Genomic DNA, 23,964 nt, shown 5'->3' on the forward strand with positions numbered 1-23,964 from the left:
ATTGGGAGGAACTACCTAGCAATTTTATCAAAACTATAACAATTCATCAAGACTCTTTCAAGAAGCTCAAATTTTTATAAAATAGAGGAGATAAAAGTCTCAGTCTTTGCAATTCTACAAAGAGCATAGTCTGGAAGATAATCTGAAGCAATGTCTGAGACAGCATCTTTGAATTAGTGCTCAAATATTTATGAAACAAAGAGCCAGAAAAATAAAGAATAAAAGGTAGTGTTTGGATATATAATTATAAACTGAAATATGTGATGTGGATGCTTTGTGTGCTCTGGGTTTTCAGTTACATAAAATAACAAAGCCATGAAAGGGACATAGCAGAAAGTTGGATCCATGCTGGTATACTGTTAGAGAAAAATAAGACAGAAAGGGAATACACAAATCAACACGGCTCTACGATACGCTAGCCCACTATTTGACAGAATATTTCTTTCTTTGGAGGCAAAAAGAGACAGGAAGAAATTCATTCCCCTAACACTAGGAAATTTGAAAATCTAGACAGACAAAAGCAGAACTATGTAAAACTGTAAAGATGAACACATGAAGTTTTGAAAATATCAAAAGCAAAAGCAAAATTCTAAACTACTTCCTTAGCGGCTTTTGCTTATGGTCTCCACAGATCCCCCCAGGGACATAAAGAAAAGGCCATGAGAATCCACTCCCAGGTTTTTCCTCATGATTATATACCAAAGGAGGCACAACAAAATCTGCTCTGGATTAAACTTAAGAGCATCAGATTTCAAAACCAAGAACAAAACCTCTTGGGAGTCTATTTCAGTTTTGTCTCACCCAAATCAGAGAATTTGGGGAATCTAGAATTTTATAATTCTTAATATTCTTAATGAACTAATAACAACATTTTCATATATTAGTATACATGGGGGAAAAAGGATCATTCAACCATATTCCAATATTAACAAATATTTTTGATAATGTCACCTAATTACCAACAATGCTGGCTGTGGCTAATATGGACAGAATAAATGATGAGCAATCCTTTTTTATTATGCCGAAAATCATCTCTAATCCTACCATCAGGTCTGATGTGATTTCTAAGGAAAGAACACCATACAGGTGTGACTTTTATCTCATGGAATTACAATGGAGACTTTCAAAACATTCACAAATGATTAGTGAAAAAAAATGATACTTTTATTATTTTAATTATTTTAGTCTGTCACATAATGTAAAAATCACCTTAAAAATCAAAGGAACTGGGACAATATTTTTTGGCATACTTAGTACCTATATAATGAATGGCAAGTTATTATGGAAACTTTTAATTATGAATCTGATAATCAAAACAATGCCATTGCCTTTAATTAACATATATTAAGGTGAACATTAATATTTTATATATTTCTATATAAAATCTGACCTCTTTAATAATGTTAGGTGAAAAATAGGATAAGTGACCTGTAATGTCAAGATAATTAAAGAACTGTATTTAGGTACTAGACTTAGCTAATAAATAATCTGAGGAATCTACCATCTCTTCTATTTAGCTAATTTTAATGTGGTAAGTTAATTATCATTAAATCAAAACATGTATTTCTTCATGGATACAATTCATTTATTTTGTACAAAATATGTATTAATAAACACTTTCTCTAGCTATAATATAAACATAAAAAATAAAATTGTGTGTGCTTCTTACATCTTCTGTCTAGTTCACACACATAACTTTTATTTTACTGGGTAGCAAAGTAAAGGTTGATGATCTATAAAACAAGGGCTTTCCTTCCCCCATATGCTGTATTCTGACAAAAAGCATGTCTCCTTTTTAATGCTGTTTAGACAAAGTTAATGTTCTCCTCCCATTTTCATATCTCTTTAGATACTCTGGTAGCCATAACATAGTAGGCAAGATGTCAAAATGTTTTTTGTCTTGATCCAACATACAAGAAATATGAAATTCTATAATATGTCTGCTTTCAGAATATGCAACATATTCAAAACACAAAATCCAAGGATTACAGAACAACAAATGGGCACAGAAATAAGGACAGAAAACAGAGATGTCATAGTCAAAATTCTAAAAGCAACTACCTAACATATTTTGATAACTGACGTATTTTAGCATGCTTTTAAGCACTTTGCTTTTTACCTATAGGGGGACAATTAGCTAATAAATAAGCTTCATTCTTAAAAACAATCTCTCTGGTTGACTCAGCCAGGAATGATGCATGAATAGGTAATTCAGTTCTATATGAGATATTAATTCATGGGAACATCATCAATCCCACAACAAAAGAAATGCTATAGAGAAATGGATTTTTTTTAATAGAATTTTTAAGACCTGCAGAAAAATAAACAAAAATATATTTTAAAACTTAAAAAAGCTAAGAATTCTTGTATATCTAAAAACACAGATAAATGGATGGAGTTAGAGAAGATAATGCTTAGTGAAGTTAGCCAATCCCCCCTCCTGCCCCACCACAAAATGCCAAATGTTTCTCTGATATAAGGAGGCTGATTCATAGTTTCATAGTGGGGTAGAGAGAGGGAGCATGGGAAGAATAGACAAACTCTAGATAGGGCAGAGGGGTGGGGAGGGGAAGAGAGGGGGCATGGGATTGGAAATGATGGTGAAATGTGATGGACATTATTATCCAAAGTACATGTATGAATACACGAATTGGTGTGAATATACTGTTTATACAACCAGAGATATGAAAAGTTGTGCTCTATATGTGTAATAAGAATTATAATGCATTCCACTGTCATATATAAATAAAAAATTAATTTAAAAAAGTATATTTTAATAATGCCAGATCTTATCTTAATTACCTACTGAATACATCTACTTCTTTTACCATATTAGATAGATATTTAATATTCATTGTCATTTCAGACTGCAAACACTGCCTCTGACGGGACTATCAAGACATCTTTTCACACACACACACACACACACACATGAATGAAATCTAGCTCATAGGCATGGTTTCCTACACCCCCTAATTATCCTCCATAATCAGCTCTGACTCATCATCAAGTCTTTCCTATCCCAAAATCTGTATTTACACCTGTTAAGTCTCCCTTCAACGGGGAGGAGATCACAATAGAGAATTAGGCATATTAAGAGCACTTCTTCAATCGGTACAACAGCCTATACAGTTCTCTAAGAGCAGAAAGGCCAAGTCACTAAGACCCTTCATGGTTCCGCAATGAACTAATTTAGAGACCAGCTGCAAAGTTATTCACATTTGCCAACAGAGGTTCTCAGTATTCTTTGGGACCCACCCATCACACAAACAATGATTTAAACAAAATGAAAACAAAACAAAACAGGATGACTCATTCCAACACTCCCCATTCTATCCTGTAAGAAGGCTATAAAATGATCTGATGACTAGCCTAGGGATTTCTATGTTGTTTTCTTTTTCAGAACCTCTGCAGAGTGTTAAAAGTATCAAATTAGATCTAATTAGATCTGAGTACACAGAACTGCTCATACCTCTGACAGCAAAGTTTACCAATCTGAGCATACCTTGTGGCTCCACAGTGTTATATTCAAAATCCTAAAATCAACTATCAAGAAAGCAATAAAGTCAGCTGACCTCACTCTCTACCCTTACTTCCTGTCATTTATTTTTTTATCAGATAATAAAATGATAATCCATCGCCTGTCCAAAGAGCACTTACCTCATTGTCTGACTCCACGAGAACTTGATCATATTCACTAAGCGCTACTAGAAACATGATAGAGGTGACATTTTCAAAGCAGTGTATCCATTTTCTTCTCTCTGATCTTTGGCCCCCTACATCGACCATCCTGCAAGGTTAACAATACTTATATTAATAGCACATAGAGGGAAACTTTAAAATATCAGAATAAATACAGCACCTCTTACAAAGTAAGGAGAAATAGTCTCTTGAAAGACCTTGGTCCTCCAAGTCAATAAATAGTTCTTCAAACTGCTGGATCCATATCTTGAATGAAATGTACACAATGTTCACACGAAAGAATAGGCTCAGAACAAGAGATTTAGGTATAAAATTTCAGGGTTTGGGCTCTTTAAGCATTTGTTAAAAATTGCAGTTGTTTCTGGTGTTTTCCTGCCTCCCAAACCAAGAGTTTGAGGCTCTTCTATTAACTGCTTCTTAAAGGCTTCAAAACCACAGAACAGAAATCTGAGGGGCAGCAGATCCAGGGAGGGCAGTGAACTATGTACATTGAAACTGGAACTCCTAGGTCTTCAGAAAATTAAAATGCTGACTGTTCCCTAGTGTCACCGTGTGAATAACATGCTACTTATTTACATGAAATTTTTCATTTCATGAAATCCTGTCACCCTAGGCCCCACCCGACGCTTTTGATGGCAGCAGGAAATTATACTTCTAAGTCATTACTTCAATGTAGTGGTAAAAAATATCCTTCAAAAACATGCACAAAATGTGGGAAAAATAAGATGTAATAATCTGGTTTCATAACTAACTAATTATAAAATAGTAAGGATATGAAAATCTATGAAATGCTATTTCTGAAAATATTCTGTAATATGGTTATAAAAGGAAGTTTAGTTTAGTTTATAATTATCTCAAATTTACGATCTCTAAATGTTGTAAACTCAAAATGTAAGTCATATAGAACACTGGATCAAAGAACCTTAGGGATCATCTAATGTAACCATTTCAGAGATGAAAAAACTGAGGTTCAAAAATACTTTTGAAATGTCACCCACTTAATGGTCATGTCTTTTAGAACAGTGTATGGCAGCCTTTTTTGACCACAGGTGCAGGAATAATAAAACAGAATTGCTTTGAAAGAAAGGATAGAGCATCTGTTTATAAAAGTCACACAGCAAAGTAGGAGCTGCATGACTCCTTATTTTGTAACCTGGTGCTACACATATCCATCTTCAATGGGTGGGCTCTCCTGCATAACTACCCTCTCTACATTCAACTCATACACATACTTCACTTCTCAAAACACCATGTGGTTTATACTCTAACTAAAAGTATGACTGAGTAATTGTGTAATAAAAGATTAAGTAAAAGTCCACCAGTATTGTTTATTTTTTCTCATCTTAAAAAAAAATAGAATGTTCCTGTTAAAGTATTATCCAGACAGAACAGAAGCAGTGAAAAAGGTGGTAATAAATTTTAATTCTATTTTACTATATAAATTTAGGCAAAGTTAATTAAGTCATTTTCAAAATCAAGAATTTTGAAAAATTTCAAGTCACTTATTTTATGAATATAAAACATTATATTTTATTTTATGGTTTTTTTTTTTTTTTTTGGCTAAAGAAAAATTTTGCACTTGTACCAGAGAATCTAGAGAAAATATCAATCTGAAAGCTTCTGAAAACATATAATTCCTATTATTGATAGACCATAAAATCATTTATATCTTAGGCAATTATAAAAGTATACCCATCATCTTCATAAAGTGATAATAAAATTAGTTAGGGCCAATGTTTGATCTTGTTTAATTACCAGCAATATAAGTTTCATTAATCATTTGGTGATTTAAACTAAAAAGAGAAACCTGTCAATACATCTTTATTCAGCTTCTTCTTCAGGAATACATTATTTCATTTGTGTTATCTCTGACAATAATTCACATAAGGCTATACTGTTTAAAATGCAAGATTTCAGTATTTATAGAATTCACCAAATGTACTGAGGTATAAAAGCTGGGAAGAAATAGGTGTTATAGGCTCAGTTACTACCTGAAAATGACACTTTGTAAGTCAAAGGGGTACTCGATGATCCCTGTGGTGGGGACTCGAACTCTAAGCACATCTTGCTGCGTAGGCAGGTAGGAAGGATCAGCTACGCGGTCCAAGTCATTCAGATAGCTAGAGAAGGGAAAACACAATGAGATGTCAGCAATATGTCACTCCAAATTCAGGGAAGGGAAGAGCAAAAGGAGTCAGAAGAAGTGAAGTGGGAAAGAAAAATACAAGGATAGAAAAATAGCATAGGAAAGAGAAATAAAAACCACCTTCCAATACTCAGAGGGAGGTTATTCATCTATTGCTTCCCTGCTCACCATATTTCTCATTTCTTCTCTTACTATTAATTATAAACCATATGAAAAGTAAAAGCAGCAGGGTGGAGAAGGACAAGAAACTCAAATTAGTCTCCTATCTTTTACTTGTTTAGCAGGTCTGATTGGTAAAGATGGAGTTTAAAACAAATAATCTTGAATTATTTGTATGAATTTAAATTGTAGAAATAAGCAGCTAACAGAGTTACACATAAGATCAGGATGCTTCTTTCCTTTCATTTTTTGCTTCTTGCAGATCAGTCTTTTCCTGGAATGAATTTCCTTATTCCCCTAAGAGAAGAGAGCAGGATACAGTGTCCTCAATCCTGTCCAAAGCCTAAGTCATTCATGATTAATGTGAAGCCACGAGATTCCTAGCTATTACATTAATAACATCTAAGGTCAGACATTCTCAGTGTTTAGATTACTATACTTAAACTTTAAATTTATCTGATCATAGGACACTTTACCATGACTGTAAAAAAAACCTTTTTATTTTGAAATAATTTTAGACTCATAAGAAGTTGCAAAAATGTTACAGAGTATTTCCTTGTATCCCTTCACCCAGCTTTCCCTAATGACAACATATTATATAACCATAGTACATTATCAAAACCAGGAGCCTTGTATTGGTGCAATACTATTGACTAAACTACAGACCTTATTTGGAGTTCACCCACTGTTACGTGCATACACACACACACACACACACACACACAGGTATGCATGCATATGTATGTATGTATTGAAGTATACAAAATATACATACATATTTATACTGAGGGTATATGATTTTCATGTGACTTTATCACATATAGATATTTATGCAATCCCCACCACAATAAGGACATAGAACTGTTCGATTACCACAAAGGAAACGCCTTGAGTTGCCACTGCCAATCCTAACCCCTAGCAACTACAGTGTTCTCCATCAGTATAATCTGTCATTCCCCAAACCTCCTATTCCATTCACTTTTCATTCTCTCAAAGTAGAAAGCATAATTTGCAATGTTGAGAACAATATAATCCATTAGAACTATGACATTCAGGTGAAAATGGGTGTTCTGAGTGCTATCTTAATGATTTCAAAGACTATGTTCTTTTCTGCCCTGGAGAGGATGGGGCATAGGCATGATTTCAAAACATACAACTACAAAGTGACTAACTTAATAACATTTAGAGGAAAAAAATGGCACCATTAACAGAACTGGAAGGAGTTAGATCTTCAGTTCCATTATGATCACAAACAAGAGACAGTGAGTTTGGAGATTCCTAACAGAGACTGGCTGCTGCACAGCTGTCAAAATTCTGCAAAGACACAAACACTCAGTTGACATGATCTACCTAGTAATCAGAGTTTTGTCTTATCAGGCATGGTGGTGAATGCCTGTAATCCCAACAACCCTGTATGCTGAGGCAGGAGGATCACAAGTTCACAGCAGTCTCAGCAATTTAGTGAGACCCTGTCTCAAGATAAAAAATAAACAGGGCTGGGGATGTGGGGATGTGGTTGAGTACTACTGGTTTCCATTCCCAGTACCGCCCCCCTCCCCATTTTGTCATTACCATCTCTGCATCTTTATTTCGGTTTCACTGTTATACAAATAGTACTTAAGGAGCATTTGCTGGTTGGCTGGATTTCTTATAGTGCCATTTCGTTTTAGCATTATTTAAATGCCATTCTTACTAGTGGTATTTTCCATATGAATGATACCCTTAAATTTGGGACTGAGTGTTAAAAGGACATATTATGTTCAGTTTATATGATTCATAGAATCATAAAATAGCTAAGCCTGACTTTATAAAGAAAATTGCCTCTTTGGAGATATAATCAATTATTTTAAGACAAAACAGCATTAGTCTAGAAGTTTCTATTGCAAAACAACTAATTCATATTCTAAGGGTCTTATTCCAGACACAGCATTGATTCTCTAGCTTGCAAATTAGCTCTCTACTGACTAATAGAAACCAGTCTCACATCTTTAATTATTATAAAACTGCCTGGAGGACAGAAAGGGACAGGCTGAGAGAGTGAATATAAATGCAAAAATGAACTGTACCCGAGTTATAGTAAATATCTTGTCCTACTCTTGGGGCTGTCTGATAGAGTTAAGGAGACCATGTTCTGGGAGTTGATCTGGATACTAATTCACAGATAAACCAGCTCATCACATCATACAGATGGGATTTTCTAATTTACCAGTCCCTTGATTTGAAAAACATTAATACATATTCTGAAATCAACAAAATCATTATTTATTTAACTACCATGTACAAGATCTCATTTCAGAGGAATTACAGAACATTAATTCTACACTGGCAAGCTGGCTCAGAAATATGCTGCCCAACTGGGAACAGTGGTCATGTCTGTAATCCCAGTGGCTCAGGGGACTGAGGCAGGAGGATTGGAAGTATGAAGCCAGCCTCAACAAATTAGCGAGGCCCTAAGCAATTTTATATATTTTATTTAGAGACCCTATCTCTAAATAAAATATATAAAAAGGGTTGAGAATGTAGCTCAGTGGTTAAGCGCCCCTAGATTCAATCCTCGATCCCCTCCCCAAATGTTGCCCATTTAAACTAATTTAATGCCATAGACAGAGGTCAGAATGAAGGGTTGATAATTCTCATATATAAGATGTTGTGGTGTTCCTGGGATACAAGGAAATTGTAGTTTGCTGTTTTTTGAAGATGGACCAAGCAGATTACCAATTGCTACTCCATTTTAAAGCATGGATGTATGTTTGCCAAGAAGAATTTAAAGAAGTAGTATATCAAGTGAGAAATTACCTGTCACACTGCATGGAAAGAATGTTGATAGTTCCTCTCTAATTTAGAAAGATGCAGTGAGCTCCATGAAAAACATGCTTGGGTAAGACAGAATTGGGTGCACATTTTCACCTGAAAATTTGCTTACAAGGACTTATAAGCTATCCTAAAAAATTGTCAGTGGTATCTTTTCATGAATATATATACTACTGAGATATTAACTAAATATCCATAATATTCATTCTTGCAAAGAATATCACTTCCTTTTCATCTTTTTGTTTTTGCTCCTTAATGGCAATACAGTTCATATAACAACTAACTTTCACAGGAAGGAAATGGTCTTTAAAGATGTTCTGTACATTTCTGATTAACTTAAAAGTAAGTGATAGTTCTTGCTTGGCATTCTTTTTTGTTTTACACTAGGTGGATGATAGAGAGAAAGGCTCACTTCACTTGGAGTAAAAAGTTAATCTAGTTAAACAAAAGAAAAAGACTGAAAGAAACTGTATCCAGCTCTGCTAGTTGCAGTATATCATCCAGAATTATCCAGAACCTAACCAAACACATAGCCAAAGTAAGGCAAAAAATAAATAAATAAATAAAATAACAAACTCCTCAAATATTTACTTCTAACAGAAGACCTGGGGGTTCAGCAGCCATGTGGGATTGAAGAGACAGTTTGTGGAACAGGTAAAATCTGAGACAATGAAGAACTGCATTTTTCACTGCTAAGGAGGTGCCAGTGTGATGAGCTTCTGCTTGCAGAGTCCCACCCCCTTTGTTCTCCCCTCCCTATCCTCTTAGGCTGCAGAGGATGGACCCATGGGACTTTCCTTTCTGTGTTTCATATTTGTTTGGCGGGTGGGGAGAGCTACTCTGTTCCCTTAGAAATGAATTCTAGTGTGTTAAAACTAGTGTATCCTCATTTGTTGATGCTTATCATATTTTAAGAAAAGGTAACAGAAGGCTGGGAGTATGGCTCAATGGTAGAGTGCTTGCCTAGTGCCTGAGGTCCTTGGTTCAATCCCCAGCACTGCCCCCGCCCCCAAAAGGTAATAAAATAATTTCTGAATTGTGTCTGACCGAAGTATCTCATAATGTGAGGAAAAACTTTGGTAGAATATGGGGGATGGGCTCATTATTCCACCCATTTTACCTTGTTAAAAAAAAAAAAACACGAAAGCTTGAACAAATTTATATGGCAGAGTAAATTCAGAGTTAATTATAGCCATAATCTGTTTTGTAGGAATGATTCCAAGTGGCTGCTGAGGTCATTCTCAGGGTGTTGCTATGGTGATGGGCACAGGTACATTTCCAAGGCAATATATGTGTAACAAATAGCTGGCAGTAGCTTTCTCCTGATGTCAGGGAGGGAAAGCTTCCATGGTATAAATGGGTCTTAATTATCTAAAAGACAAGTCGTGTTTAAAAGCATGTTAGAAAAGGAGGTTTAGCTGTTTATCTTATTACAATTCCTTGATAGGGATTTAATGATCTTCCATTGCACTGAGACATTTAAAAATTGATAATCTGACACCAAGTTATAATTTTAAAAATGCAACATTCTTTCCACATGTTTGCCCAGTTAGTTATGGCTCTCAAACTCATGGCTGGGGCTCATGGCTACCTTTGTCCATGCCAAGTGCTCAACATGTCACTCATTAAAATTATTTTATGGAAAATGCTATGGTGGTTAAAAAGGCAGGTTACACCCATTAGGAGAAAACACAGGAGTAGGGAGCCTATTAGCTACTCATCTTTATGTAATTACCTCTTTGGGCTAACTGTAATCTGAAATATGTAAGAAGTAAATGATGAATTAAAAATGCCTCTATAAAATTTAATGACAACACAGAAAGGAAAGGCATTATTGGCCTAACTTCATTAGTATATATGTTTCCTGCTCTCCTTGGGTCCTGGCTACAGAATGATATACTTTTGCATGTCCATTTTATATCTATCAATCTCAACTTTTCAAGTTTTGGAAGTCTAAGTATAAATGGAGGAGGTGGCACCTTATCAACAGTTTCTGATACAATGTCTTCAATGAAATAAATAGATTTTTTATGGTTTTCGGCAAAAAGTGAGGCAGAGAGCGAGAGAGAGAGAGAGAGAGAGAGACAGACACACACACACACTGACTGACTGACTCAAAAGGCTCTTTAGCAATATTCCAACAATTCCTTTCCTTCCATGAGTAAAATATAGTCATCCTGAGTTCAACAAAATAGACATCAGACTTTGGCATTATGGTAGATGCTAAGAATATAAAGACACATGGGACACAAGTTTACAACCTTGAGGGAGGACAAGGGCTATGTAAAAAAAAAAAAAAAGGAGAAATTGTGAAATTTATTAGAGATGGACTAAATGTTTCTCTACCTTGGATACAGTCATTTTTCTAGAAACCTGTTTGCCCAGGCTTTAATCCTTGGAGATAATCCACAAAACATCACTCTACAGTATGACTGAATTACATGAAATACTTAAGGAAATCATGCCCATTCATTTACATTTTGTTTTAAATATATTTTAAAAAAATATTTAGTTTTTAGAAGTACCTGCACACAATACCTTTGTTTATTTATTTATTTTTATGTGGTGCTGAGGATCGAACCCAGGGCCTCGCACATGCTAGACGAGAGCTCTACCACTGAGCCACTACTACATTCTTTATACATTTGAGGATCATCTCTGGCTGCAGAAAGATCAGAAACTCAGAAATAGGATAAAAACCAATACTTCGTATGATTTTAAAAAATTACTATTATTTTTTTTAGTAGTAGTTGGACACAATACCTTTATTTATTTATTTTTATGTGGTGCTGAGGATCAAACCCAGGGCCTCTACTGCTGAGCCACAATCCCAGCCCCGCCAAACTAATACTTTTTATGATTAAAAATGGAAAAGCTTCAGCTTCACTAAAATATGTTTGAATCAATTAAATGTTATTTTCCTGACTTTGATATGTTTTAAGAAGAGATTTCAATTGTTCTTGAATTTTAATGAAGTTTGTCAATAAGTTTTGTGTTGACCTTCAAGTTTTAATCCATTCTCCAATTTTATATGTAGTAAAAACTTTGACTAGAAGTATAATAGAAATCTAAACCAAGAACAGCATAGAAATTAAAAATTAAAATGCTTTGTTCTTTTATAAACAAAGGAAATACAATATACAATTTAGAGATGATTTGACAAGTAAAATACATCATATGACAAGTGAGATTTAAAAATTTTGTATAAATTAGAAGTATACAATCCTCAACAATTACACTAAAAGGGATAAAGTATCTCTGGGTAGTAAACAGAAAAGTAAATTTCTGACATTTGGTGCAAACCCTATCAAATATATTATGATAAAAGACAACATCACCTTGGGCATTCAATGTTCATGTTACAGGTGTGTGGGGCTTTTCAAGTGAGGCTGAATCTATAACAAATTTATAGTTCAAGCCCAATATTAAGATGAAGTTATGGCACAGAAAATAATTCTGAGTAGATTTTCACACTTTTAATTATTAAAAAGAAGGTTAGAAAAACTAGGTCAACTTCATTAAAAAAAAAATTAAGACCTCATTGTGAGAAATAATCTCCAGGGAGTTGAAAGCTAAATCGTGTCACGATATTGCATCTGACACTGTCAATAGCACTAGATGCTAAGGAGAAACCAGAAACATATGGCTCTTGCACAGGTGTGACCAAGAAGATCCAAAGGGGGAAAAAAATGGCACCATTAACAGAACTGGAAGGAGTTAGATCTTCAGTTCCATTATGATCACAAACAAGAGACAGTGAGTTTGGAGATTCCTAACNTTTTTTTTTTTTTTTGTCAAAATAAACTTAAGGTGGGAAGAGAAATAACAGTGCTGCAGAACAGTTATCCTGAGAGGAGAGACAAATAGAAGTTTTGGTGCCCCAATCCAGCCAGGTCCCTCCTTCATCTGGCAGATCCTGCTGCTGATCCGAGCTGGGCAATGATCTGGCAAGGCTGGTTAGCTGCATGGAATTATTCTTTGGTAGAGGCCAAATCAACTGTCCTTGTTTCTCTTTAATACCAGGCACAACATGATTAGAGTTCAAGGAAAGGCAACATTTATTATAGGTAGTTTGCTCACAAAAAGTTATTTGTGTTTAATCCAAAATTCTAGGTGTAAAACAAAGAACACTCAGCAATAGTGAGTGGGCTACAATTCTACATTTATGAAAACTATTCAAGGGAGACTACTCTGTTTGGTAAAAGAGAAGTCTGAGGATACCAAAGAACAAAGTCAATGCAGAAAATCAGATTTTTAAAACTAAATTAAGTATCTCCTATAAAGGTCCTAGTACTGCATTTGCTAAACAGTTTCAATTTCTTGTGAGCTTTATAAATGGAGAGTTGTTCTAAATGGCTAAGATCAAGAGCCCTCTACTGCCAAAGGGTGGAAGGGGCCAGACAACTCTATGCTTCACAGGCTGACCTCAGAGTCAGGGACAGGAATGGGCTCACTATGATAGATTCTCAAGAGTGTTGTTCAAACAAATAAGTCAAACTTGTAATTAAAAACAAACACAAGGGCTTGGGTTGTGGCTCAGTGGTAGAGCACTTGCCTTAAATGTGTGAGGCACTGGGTTTGATTCTCAGGACTGCATATAAATTTTTAAAAAAAGTCCATCACCAACTAAAATAAATAAATAAATAAATAAAATTAAAAACAAAATAAAAAACACAAGCCAGGCTCAGTGGTGTATGCCTATTGTCCCAGCTACTCAGAAGGCTGAAGCAGGAGGATTGTTTGAGCCCAGAGTTCAAGACAGCAACACAGAGAGAAACATGCCTATAATCTGTGGCTCGGGAGGCTGAAGCAGGAGGATCCTGAGTTCAAAGCCAGCCTCAGAAACTTAGTGAGATCCTAAGCAACTCAGTGAGTCCCTGTCTCTAAATAAAATATAAAAAATGGATGGGGATGTGACTCAACGGTTAAGTGCCCCTGAGTTAAATCCCTGGCACCTAAATAAATAAATAAAGGTTTAAAAATATAAAAGCAATAAAACATGGGGAGAGAGAAGTTTTTTTTTTTTCTTTTCAGTTTGCCTATTTGGCTTTGTTAATTTGTTCATCTTTCATAAGATAAATCTCAAAGCTGTTAACTAATTTTGAAACAATTCTAAAACATACCAAGAAATATTAAAAGACTGATTTTTTTAGTCCAGTCTGCCTGTTTTGAAATGCAATGGCAGTACTTAATTTGGTTAGTTTATACCTATTTATTGAGGCTCTGTTATATGTTAAATTCTAATGTGCTGTGTATATTAGAGTGAGAGCCGCACAGGGAGCTGGTACTATATACATTAAAATATATTCTTTGCCCTTAGGGATGTCAGACTATCTGGGAAGCAAAGATAGCATAGATGAATCAATTAAGAAACAATTAAGTGCCAAATTATGAGCTGTTAACTATGAATGCATAAGAAGGGAGAGATGATTATGAACTGTAGTCACTAGAGAATGGTGTGCAGAAGAGGTGGGGGAGGTGTTACATTATGCAGTCAGAATTGAATTTGAACAGGCAGGAAAGAAAAGAGAGAGATGGGAGAAATTATTCTTTTATTACTTGCTCAGTAGCTTTTACAGAAAGCCCATGAAAAGCCCAACAACATGATCAGCACTGAGGGTGAAGCCCAAAAGGAAACAAAAAAGGCATAAATCCCATCTTCAAGGAGCTTGCATGTTGGCAGTGAAAATAACTGTGCTGTTAACTATCTACTATGTAGATAAATAAGGTTTAAAAATATAAAGCATAAAACAAGGGGAAAGAGAAGGTCATAAGAGAGGTTCTAGTTGCTGTGTTAGTTACCAGTCAGCTGTGACTAGGTTGCTTATTTTAGTTTCCCACAACAGTCATGGTACCTGAACTTGGATATTGCTTCTGTAGGACAAGAACCTTCAATTTAGACAAGAATGATCAGGTTTGAGAAGCCAGGTATCTTAACCTGACTTAACATGAACTAATCACAGATCAAAATTCAACTCATTATTTGAAAATGAAAAGACATAGTAATAAGAAACAAAGACATGAGTTAGCCATCAGCATCCAAAGGCTGCTTGGCAGGTAGGAGTCAAAAAGAAGCTCAACGAAGACAACAAGGTTCCTGCTATCACTTGTGAAGGGAGGTAGGACTGTCATATAGTAGGTGCTTGTTCTATTAGGCCTCTTACCAAAAAAAGCCTGTCAGTCCTATCTTTGCTTCAACTGATCATTGAACCTACTAAACTTTCCTTCACCAGTAGAATAGCATCAGACACTATGCTGGAGTAAAAGCCGATATAAGAGACATAATCCTTGCTCTCAGAGGCCAAATCAAATCAATGAATATTCTAGTCATTTACATCATCTTTAATACTAGTCACTATGTGGCTTTTAGAGAAACTGACAGAAAATACAATGTAGAACTTTTTTTTAAAATTTTTTTATTTTTTAGTTTTCAGTGGACACAACATCTTTATTTTATTTTTATGTGGTGCTGAGGATCGAACCCAGCGCCCCGCGCATGCCAGGCGAGCACCTTACCGCTTGAGCCACATCCCCAACCCATTATTTATTTATTTTTATGTGGTACTGAGGATCGAACCCAGGGCCTCATGCATGCAAGGCAAGCACACTCTACCACTGAGCTACAACCTCAGCCCACAATGTAGAACTTTTTGCTGCTCACTTCCTATAAAAAGTTTCATAGTACAAAGCAGTATTTCTGGGGGACTGTTGAAGGACAACAGGCTATCCTATTTCTCTGAACTCAAACCATCTCTGGTCAAATTGGGTATGATAATGCATGCCTATAACCCAGCCACTTGGAAGGCTGAGGCAGAAGTATCACAAGTTTGAGGTCAACCTGGGCTGCACAGTGAGACCCTGTCTCAAAATAAAAAGGGATGGGAATGTAGCTCAGTGGTTAAAGCACCCCTGGGTTCAAGCCCTAGTACTAAAAACAAAAGCAAAAGAAAAAAATGAAACCTTATCTCTGATTTATTCTGAACATGATTCTTAAACTAGGTATTCCAAATGGCAAAGCAAAGTGCTAGTTGCCTTTCAATATTTACTTTTCTATAGGAGGAATCTGAAATTGTATTGTGTATATGTGAATTTTTTGGCTTTGGGAGCCATATGATCTCTTGTAACTAATTGACAGTGCTTTCAAGTGAAAAATCTGCTATAGACAATGAATAAATGAAAGGGTACTGTTGTGTTCCAATAAAATTTTATTTATAAAAAATAGTCAGTGGGATAAATTTGTCCTGTGGTTTACTGATCCCTGTTTTATAGGAATAGCACCACAAGTTTTAGCTGGGCACATAATCATCCTGAGGAACTACTGTGGAAAGAACTCTAAGGGAATCAAAATATAAAGGTGCAAAAGTCCTGCTAACGTACGAACAGGCAGTTAACTGATAAACTGGAGCCCGTCTGTCTCCCACACTCAGGAGGCTCTTTGGTAAAGTGGATGATGGTGAACAAGGGCCAATTCCAGCCCTTTTTCCTATTTTTTTCTATAGCAGTTTAGCAAATCATTAACCACTTCTAAGACCTTTCTCCTAAACCTTATGAGCTCCAAACATTCTGAAAAGGAAACAATAAAGAGCAACTCTTAAGTCATCAAGAGTTCACTGAGGAAGACAAGAAAGGATTTTTTTGTTTTGTTTGTTTCACTCTTGCAAAAGGTATTAGAAGATGTGGCCTATTAGATAACAAAACAAGAATAGAAGTAAATATGTCACTCAAATGGAAAAAATGACACTCCGTGTTATTATTGTTGCTCTTTAGAAGAGAACAAAACTGTTCAAGATCAATACCCTTTTATGAGCTAAAGACAGAAGTTTTAGTAATTTAACCATGTAGGGAATAATTTTTCTGTTCATTACATCTCCAGGTAAATCCACGGGTACTATGTTTTGACTTGGCTGCATAGATAATGATTTCTCAAAGGCAGTCTACTGCAATGGAATCAAAGGACGTGAGAATTTAAAGATCACATATCACATGCCATGTCAGGAAAGCAAGGCTCATTTAGGCCCCGGAAGTGGTGAACAGTAAAGGGAATTCCATCTACAGCTATATCTTGGCCCAAGAGGCTCGCCATATGATTGTCTTTTGTGCCTTCAAAAGCCTGGAGTAGGCTTAGATGTTTTTACAGATCATTAGATAAAGGGAAAAATGAGAATGGCCAGAAGAGCAAAGCCAACACACTACAGGATTTGAGTATTTGACTCATCAGTCAGCCACTTTGTAGCAAGGTACCTGCTCAAGAATTCAGTCCTAAGTCAGGGAGATTTGCTATCCTCACTCTGAAATTCCTTTTGCATTTTAAATTCAACATGACACATAATATATTGGTACAGGATCATAATCAGGTTCAATTAAAAATGTAAGCAGGTTAGAAGTTCCAATGTTGACCTATGCCAAAAGGCCAATTTCTCCATATATTTTAGATTTACATGCTTTGGACAATGTGGAAATTTCAAGGTGCCTGATCTCCCTGGAGGGAACTTGAGTAAAGTGAGATTATGGATTACTTGGTCTCTTAGTGTGAACATAGATAAGAGTAGTCTTCAGTCAAAGCCTCAGTGTGAGGACTTTTTTTCACTACATGTCAGTGTGATTGAGATTTGTGTATCTCTGGTTAACGTCAGGGAGCTTTTAGTATTGTAGGCAGTAAACTCATTTGACCTGATGTCTCAGTATATTAAAGCAGGTGTTGAACCCCAGAAAAAAGAAAGTAAACCTACAGCCATCTGTTAATTGTACTATTTATCTAAAGATATTCAGAACCCTCAGGCTTTTTATCAATAACAACAAAAAAGTTAATAAAAGGATCTACAAAACTCTCCAGGATCTTAAAATGCTTTTTATTCTTTCATTATATAGAATTAGAAGAATATACAAAATTAAAACCAATTGCTAACAACTCAAACCACTTATCCATTTTCTGTTTCATCTCTTTGTTTTTAACACTGTTGCCTATCCTTTGAGCCATCTGATTGCTTATTATGGTAGCAAGATGCCTAATCAGAGCAGAAAGAGAGAAACTCAAATGATGCTTTGTATTCTTAATATTAGCGCCAATAAAAAAGTGATTAGGTGAAGTGTTTGTATGGGGGATGGGTAAGAGGTAGAGATTATAGTTTAAAGCTTTAAAATAACATTTCTGAATTATCTGTGACTAGATCATCTTCCATGTTAGCATGAATAATTGACACTTAGCTAAACATGGCTAAGTTTTTATGATGATAATACAAAACCTGGTGGGCTTGTTTTCTATAAATGATATATTTTTTCTCTCATAAATATGAAACTACTTGTAGACAACAATGATAAAGATTAAAAAATAATGTGTATCTTTCATGGTGATTTATAATGCCCCTAATCATAGTCTATCATCTATATATCTGTTGGCCTAATCATTATTAATCTACATGTATATCTATGTTTCTTCCATTCATCCATCCTTTGTAAGGTTGCATTTTTCACACTAGTTAAAAACTCAGGCTCTCCAATAAGCAAATGTGCATTAATTCACCTCCTCCTCCTCCCTCTTATTAACTGTGTGACCTTGAACAAATTACTCAATCTTTTTGAGACCTTATTTTCTCCTCTAACAGAAGGGGAGGATAAATATCTACCACTGGGGGGGGGGCTTTGAGGATTAAATGGAATAATGCATGTAAAAGACTAAGCATAGAATATAACATGTAGTAAATGTTCACCAAATAGTAGCAATAACTGTTTTTCATTAGTCTTTTACATTCCATACTTTAAAAATGGCAAGAAAAAAGACCTAAATGCTTTCTGCTCTGAAACATTATAGCTCATAAAATGGCCAAAGGGAGATAGTGCTAACACCATGGTCAGTGAAATAGTGAAATTACTCATCTATTATTTCATGAAAAAATCATTTGTGAAGGTCAAACAGGAGCAGTCACTATTAGGCACTGAGGGTAGAGAGTGACATTTTTGTAAATAAAAACAAATATAAGAGAGATGTACAAAGTCTTAAGATAGGTGACATAGTCTTGGTACCAGGCAAGATCATTCTGTTATTTCAGAAAAGATGATTCTTGAATTGCATTTAGAAGGATGAACAGGAATTCCTCAGACAGAAAAACGAAAGAAAAGCATGATTGTTCTTTGATCTCAGTGTTCTTAACATGTTGCTTGCATGGAATCTGACAACCAGCAGGCTCACAATAAGAAGAGTGGCTATGCTGCATCCTTTAAGCAGATGTGCCTGAGAGGCATCAGTTTATGTTAGAAATTTAATATCTACATATCCCCTTAAGCTAAATAGAAGAACTGTCACTATAGACAGCACTAAGCTCAAAGAGACTTCTATAAGATAGTGATATTATATAATAAATTAGGTCTAGGGTGGGGAAGAGAAAAGAAATTGATTCAGAATATCAATGAAATATGTTTTATTTTAATTATAGGACAGAAATGAAATGGACACCTCATATGAAGCAAGATAAAACATTCAAAATTGGCCAGGAAGAGGATACACAAAAATGTCAAAAGAAAAAAGGAAACAAATCATCTCAAATACAGAGAAAGGGAGGTATTTTGAGTTATTCTGTGAAAATGAGTTCAGTGTTGGGATTTGGGGATGTTTCATACACAGTAACCTATATCCTCACCAGTCCTATTCTCTGCAGTTTACAGAGTATTTACTGCGGCCACTCTGGAGAACATGTGGACCCTGTAATGAGTAAATAAAGGGTGCCATGGGTACTATCCCTATGTTGGGAGGGTTCCTATCTAAAAGAAAGGTAAAGCACCAGAACTAAGATTAGGAAGAATTATATGATGCTGGTTCTCAGAACTCCTGATGCAGTGAGATTAAGGGCTGCTTGGGCACTGATCTACCAAGAGTCTTACAACATCCCTGGAAGGGATCAGAAACATGGGGCCAATTAACTGAGCTCCATTTACAACTTCTTCAATAATTGGCAGGATACAACTGAATCTACTCTCCTTGAAATAAAAAAGAGTATTCTGGAGGAAATGAAGGAAACAAATGAACCAACCAAATCCCTTTATTTCATTTAGCTAAGGTAACCAAAAGTTCCTGCCCAGCTGGAGATTTCATTTATGCTTGCTATTTCATTAGAATCATGAATAGCAACTCCTTCCTTCTCAAAAGTGTCCTGGTCTGCATAATAAATCATACAGTCATCATCTTATCCAGTGCATGCAATAGATTACTGATTTTAAACAAAAGACTGAAATATATAACTTTCCAGTAGGAATTGTATTTCAAGAGAATCATATAGTACCCACCGAAGAGAGGACATTCTTCTTCATAGAAGGCCAGTGTGCACCAAGCAATATAAGAAAAAAAAATAGTTCTTTTACAAATCTTAGTTGCATCATTCAATAAGGCAAGGACTACTGATTAGAATGAAAAGCATTAGGTGAAGAAGAATTGATGGAGTACTAGAGATTGCTCAGAAACAAAATAACATCACAAGAGAAAAAAAAAAATAAAATCAATGGAGGAGGCCATTAACCTAACACTGTGGGAAATCTTAGCTTCACCAACGATGGGTAAGATAATGTACAACATCATTTAGCATGCATATTAGTCACAATGTTTACCTTGAATCTAATCAGATCTTCAATATAACTTCCAGTTTATAGGAAATCCATGGGCTACAGAAGCAAGCTAAATCTTACTATGAAGCCACCAGTCAAACCCAGGCCAATGTCTTCAACCAAGCCAGCGAGGTATAAAATGGTCATATAGAGGAGACTCAACATGGCGGCGGGCGGGAAGACAGCGCTTTCAGTACCTCCTCAGCCACACAGACACATCAGAACGTTCGGTTCGGATTCTACCTGCTGAGAAACTCCCAGCAAAATTCCGCTGAAGTGAGACCTAGCTGGGGAAGTTGGGATTATTTGAGGTGACAGCTTGCCCCGGACGGGTGAATCTCGGCCACTCTGCGCGGAGGTCCGGGCGGCCGCTGCCTGGCAACCAGCGCAGAAGGAGGCCTTTCAGCACTGCCGGATAACGTGTGCAGCGTAGAGACCCTATGAAGAGGTTTCTAAACAAGCCTGCATGAAACAGCGGACCAGAACTGAAACCGAGACTGGGACAGACCAGAGACAGGCAAGACCCACCCCTCCCATCAGACACTCTGGCAAGGAGTCTGGGGCCCGCCATAGCAGAGAGCTGACGTCACCAGAGTTTGGTGGACAGAATAGCTTCCCAGCGAAATCAGCTTTAGCAGGTGTGTGACTCCCATCCCCACCAGATATATACAGCTGGGAAACCTCAAAAATCTCGCCCCAGAGCTCCGTGGGAGTGACTGTAGGGGCCGAGGGAAGCAGAAGGGACTCCCGACCCCAAACTCCCCTTACCACCAGTGGCAACACCCAAGGCCTTAGCCGCCAGTTCCCGGGGGCGTGGCTACCGAAGGGGTCCAGACAAATTAAACTGATGGTGTGAGCGGGGCCTGGCTGGCTGGCAGGAGGAAGGGGGGAGGGGCTGGAGAAGAGAAAAGGCTCTGGACTAACAGGATTGGAGAGATGCCCAGTAGGGGAAGAGGAGCCACCTTACAGGGATTGTTGCCAGCACATAGAGGGCAGAAGCTCCACTCGGAGGGCACAGCTCCGCCTACTGGAAGAGAAGAAAATAGAACTCAAAGACTTCATTTATTCTTTTTTTTCCCTTTCCATTCTCGTTTATTCTACCTATCTTTCTCTCCCTTTTTCTCTCTAAGGACTCCTTCCTTCTCCTTCTCCCTAACTTTCATCCCAAGCATTACAACTTTCATTACGTGTAATTTTCTAAATGCAAATAGGTGAATGTTCCGAGGCTGTCTATAGGGCTCCTAAGTACCTAGCTATTACCAAATACCCTGATCCATTCGCCTGTTAATATCCCTCTTCAGTAGAGCAATCTTCCAAAGTAGCCAAGACATACTAACCTTCATACCATCATAGCACCCAACTTAAACATAAAGTCCTAAGACCAAACAACAGATCACTATATGCCTACAGAATCCGTAAGCCTTTTATGAATTGAATGAATTAGCTTTAAATTACAATACAGCCCAACATCTCTAGACATAGTCTCCCAACACATAGGAGAGACCACAGAGATATACAAAACCAAAACAAATTTATAGGAGAAAACAGAAACACAGCAGTTAAACAGAGTTGGAAAGTAAAGTGAACACCATAAAAAAACAAGGGAAAAAAGAATTACAAACAATGCAGGACAACTTAAATTTACAGGAGAACCTAGAGGCATCAGAAAAATGGACAGAGAAAGAACTCAAGGCATACCTGACTCAGATGGAATGGAATCTTAAAGAAGTCATTACACAGCAAGTCCAAACAATGAAAGAATACTTTGAAAATGAATTACATAAGCAGATTCAAGAAGCAAAAAATAAACTCTACCAGGAGATAGAGATTTTTTTAAAAAATCAAACAGTAATCCTAGAAATGCAGAAAACCATAAACCAAATCAAAAACTCAAATGAGAATATTACAAATAGACTAGATCAAATAGAACTTAGAACATCAGATAATGAAGACAAAGTTTATCAACTCGAAGAGTATAGTCAACGCAGAAAGGCTGGTAAGAAACCACGAGCAAAACATCCAAGAGATATGTCATAAAAAAAGAGTCATTAGGATAGAAGAAGGTATAGAGGTCCAAATCAAAGGAATGAGCAATCTGTTGAATGAAATAATCTTAGAAAACTTTCCAGAAATGAAAGATGGAATGGACTGCCAAATTCTGAAAGCCTACAGGACCACCAACATACAAAACTGTAATAGACCAACTCCAAGACACATTATTATGAAGATATCCAACATACAGAACAAGGAGAGAATATTAAAAGCTACAATAGAAAGGAGGCAGACTACATTCAGGGGTAAACCAAATAGGTTAACGGCTGATTTTTCATCACAGATATTGAAAGCGAGATGATCCTGAAACAACGTATTTCAAACACTGAAAAATAATGGATTCCAACCAAGAATATTGTATCCAGCAAAATTAAGCTTCAGGTTTGACAATGAAATTAAAATATTTCACGATAAACAAAAGTTAAAAGAATTCGCAGCCAGAAAACCAGCACAGCAAAGCATTTTGAGCAAAACACTACAAGAAGAGGAAATGAAAAACAGCACCCAAAACTAACAGTGGGAGGTAACTCAGATGAACGGGGGGGGGGGATAACCAAAGACGAAAAACAAGCCAAATTACAATAAATAAATAAATAAATAAACATGACTGGAAGTACAAACCATATATCATTAGTAACCCTAAACGTTAATGGCTTAAACTCACCAATCAAGTGACATAGGCTAGTAACTTGGATTAAAAAAACAGATCCAACAATATGCTGCCTTCAGGAGACTCATCTGACAGGAAAAGATATACACAGGCTGAAGATGAAAGGTTGGGAAAAATCATACCACTCATATGGTCCTCGGAAGCAGGCAGGAGTGGCCATACTCATATCGAATAAAATCAACTTCAAACCTAAGTTAATCAAAAGGGATAAAGAAGGACACTATATACTGTTAAAAGAAACCACTCACCAACAAGACATAACAATTATCAATACGTATGCACCAAATAATGGTGATACAACGTTCATAAAACAAACTCTCCTCAAGTTCAAGAGTCAAATAGACTACAACACAATAATTATGGGTGACTTCAACACACCGCTCTCACCAATGGACAGATCCTCTAAACAAAACTTGAATAAAGAAACTATAGAACTCAATAACACAATCAATAACTTAGACTTAACCAACATATATAGAATATATCAACCATCATCAAACGGATATACGTTCTTCTCAGCAGCACATGGATCCTTCTCAAAGATAGACCATATATTATGCCATAGGGCAACTCTTAGTAAATATAAAGGTGTGGAGATAATACCATGCATCTTATCTGATCATAATGGAATGAAACTGGAAATCAATAATAAAAGAAGGAAGAAAAATCCTGCATCACCTAGAAAATGAACAATAACGTTACTGAATGACCAATGGGTTACAGAAGACATAAAGGAGGAAATCCAAAAATTCTTAGAGATAAATGAAAATACAGACACAACATATCGGAATCTATGGGACACAATGAAAGCAGTTTTAAGAGGGAAATTCAT

General features: G+C 36.2%; 1 protein-coding gene across 1 annotated transcript in view; it reads right to left on the bottom strand.

Annotated features, from left to right (window-relative positions):
* Nucleotides 1-23,964, bottom strand: part of LOC107148216 (guanine nucleotide-binding protein G(q) subunit alpha) — a 229,699-nt gene that overhangs the window by 54,440 nt on the left and 151,295 nt on the right. Inside the window, exons 4-5 of the mRNA XM_048806945.1 lie at nt 5,694-5,822; nt 3,661-3,790 (exon numbers count right to left, since the gene is read on the bottom strand). Of these exons, the coding sequence (XP_048662902.1) occupies nt 3,661-3,790; nt 5,694-5,822 (259 nt within the window). The remainder of the gene's footprint in view (nt 1-3,660; nt 3,791-5,693; nt 5,823-23,964) is intronic.

The sequence above is a fragment of the Marmota marmota genome, unplaced genomic scaffold, assembly GCF_001458135.2.
Source record: "Marmota marmota marmota unplaced genomic scaffold, marMar, whole genome shotgun sequence".
NCBI lineage: Eukaryota > Metazoa > Chordata > Mammalia > Rodentia > Sciuridae > Marmota > Marmota marmota.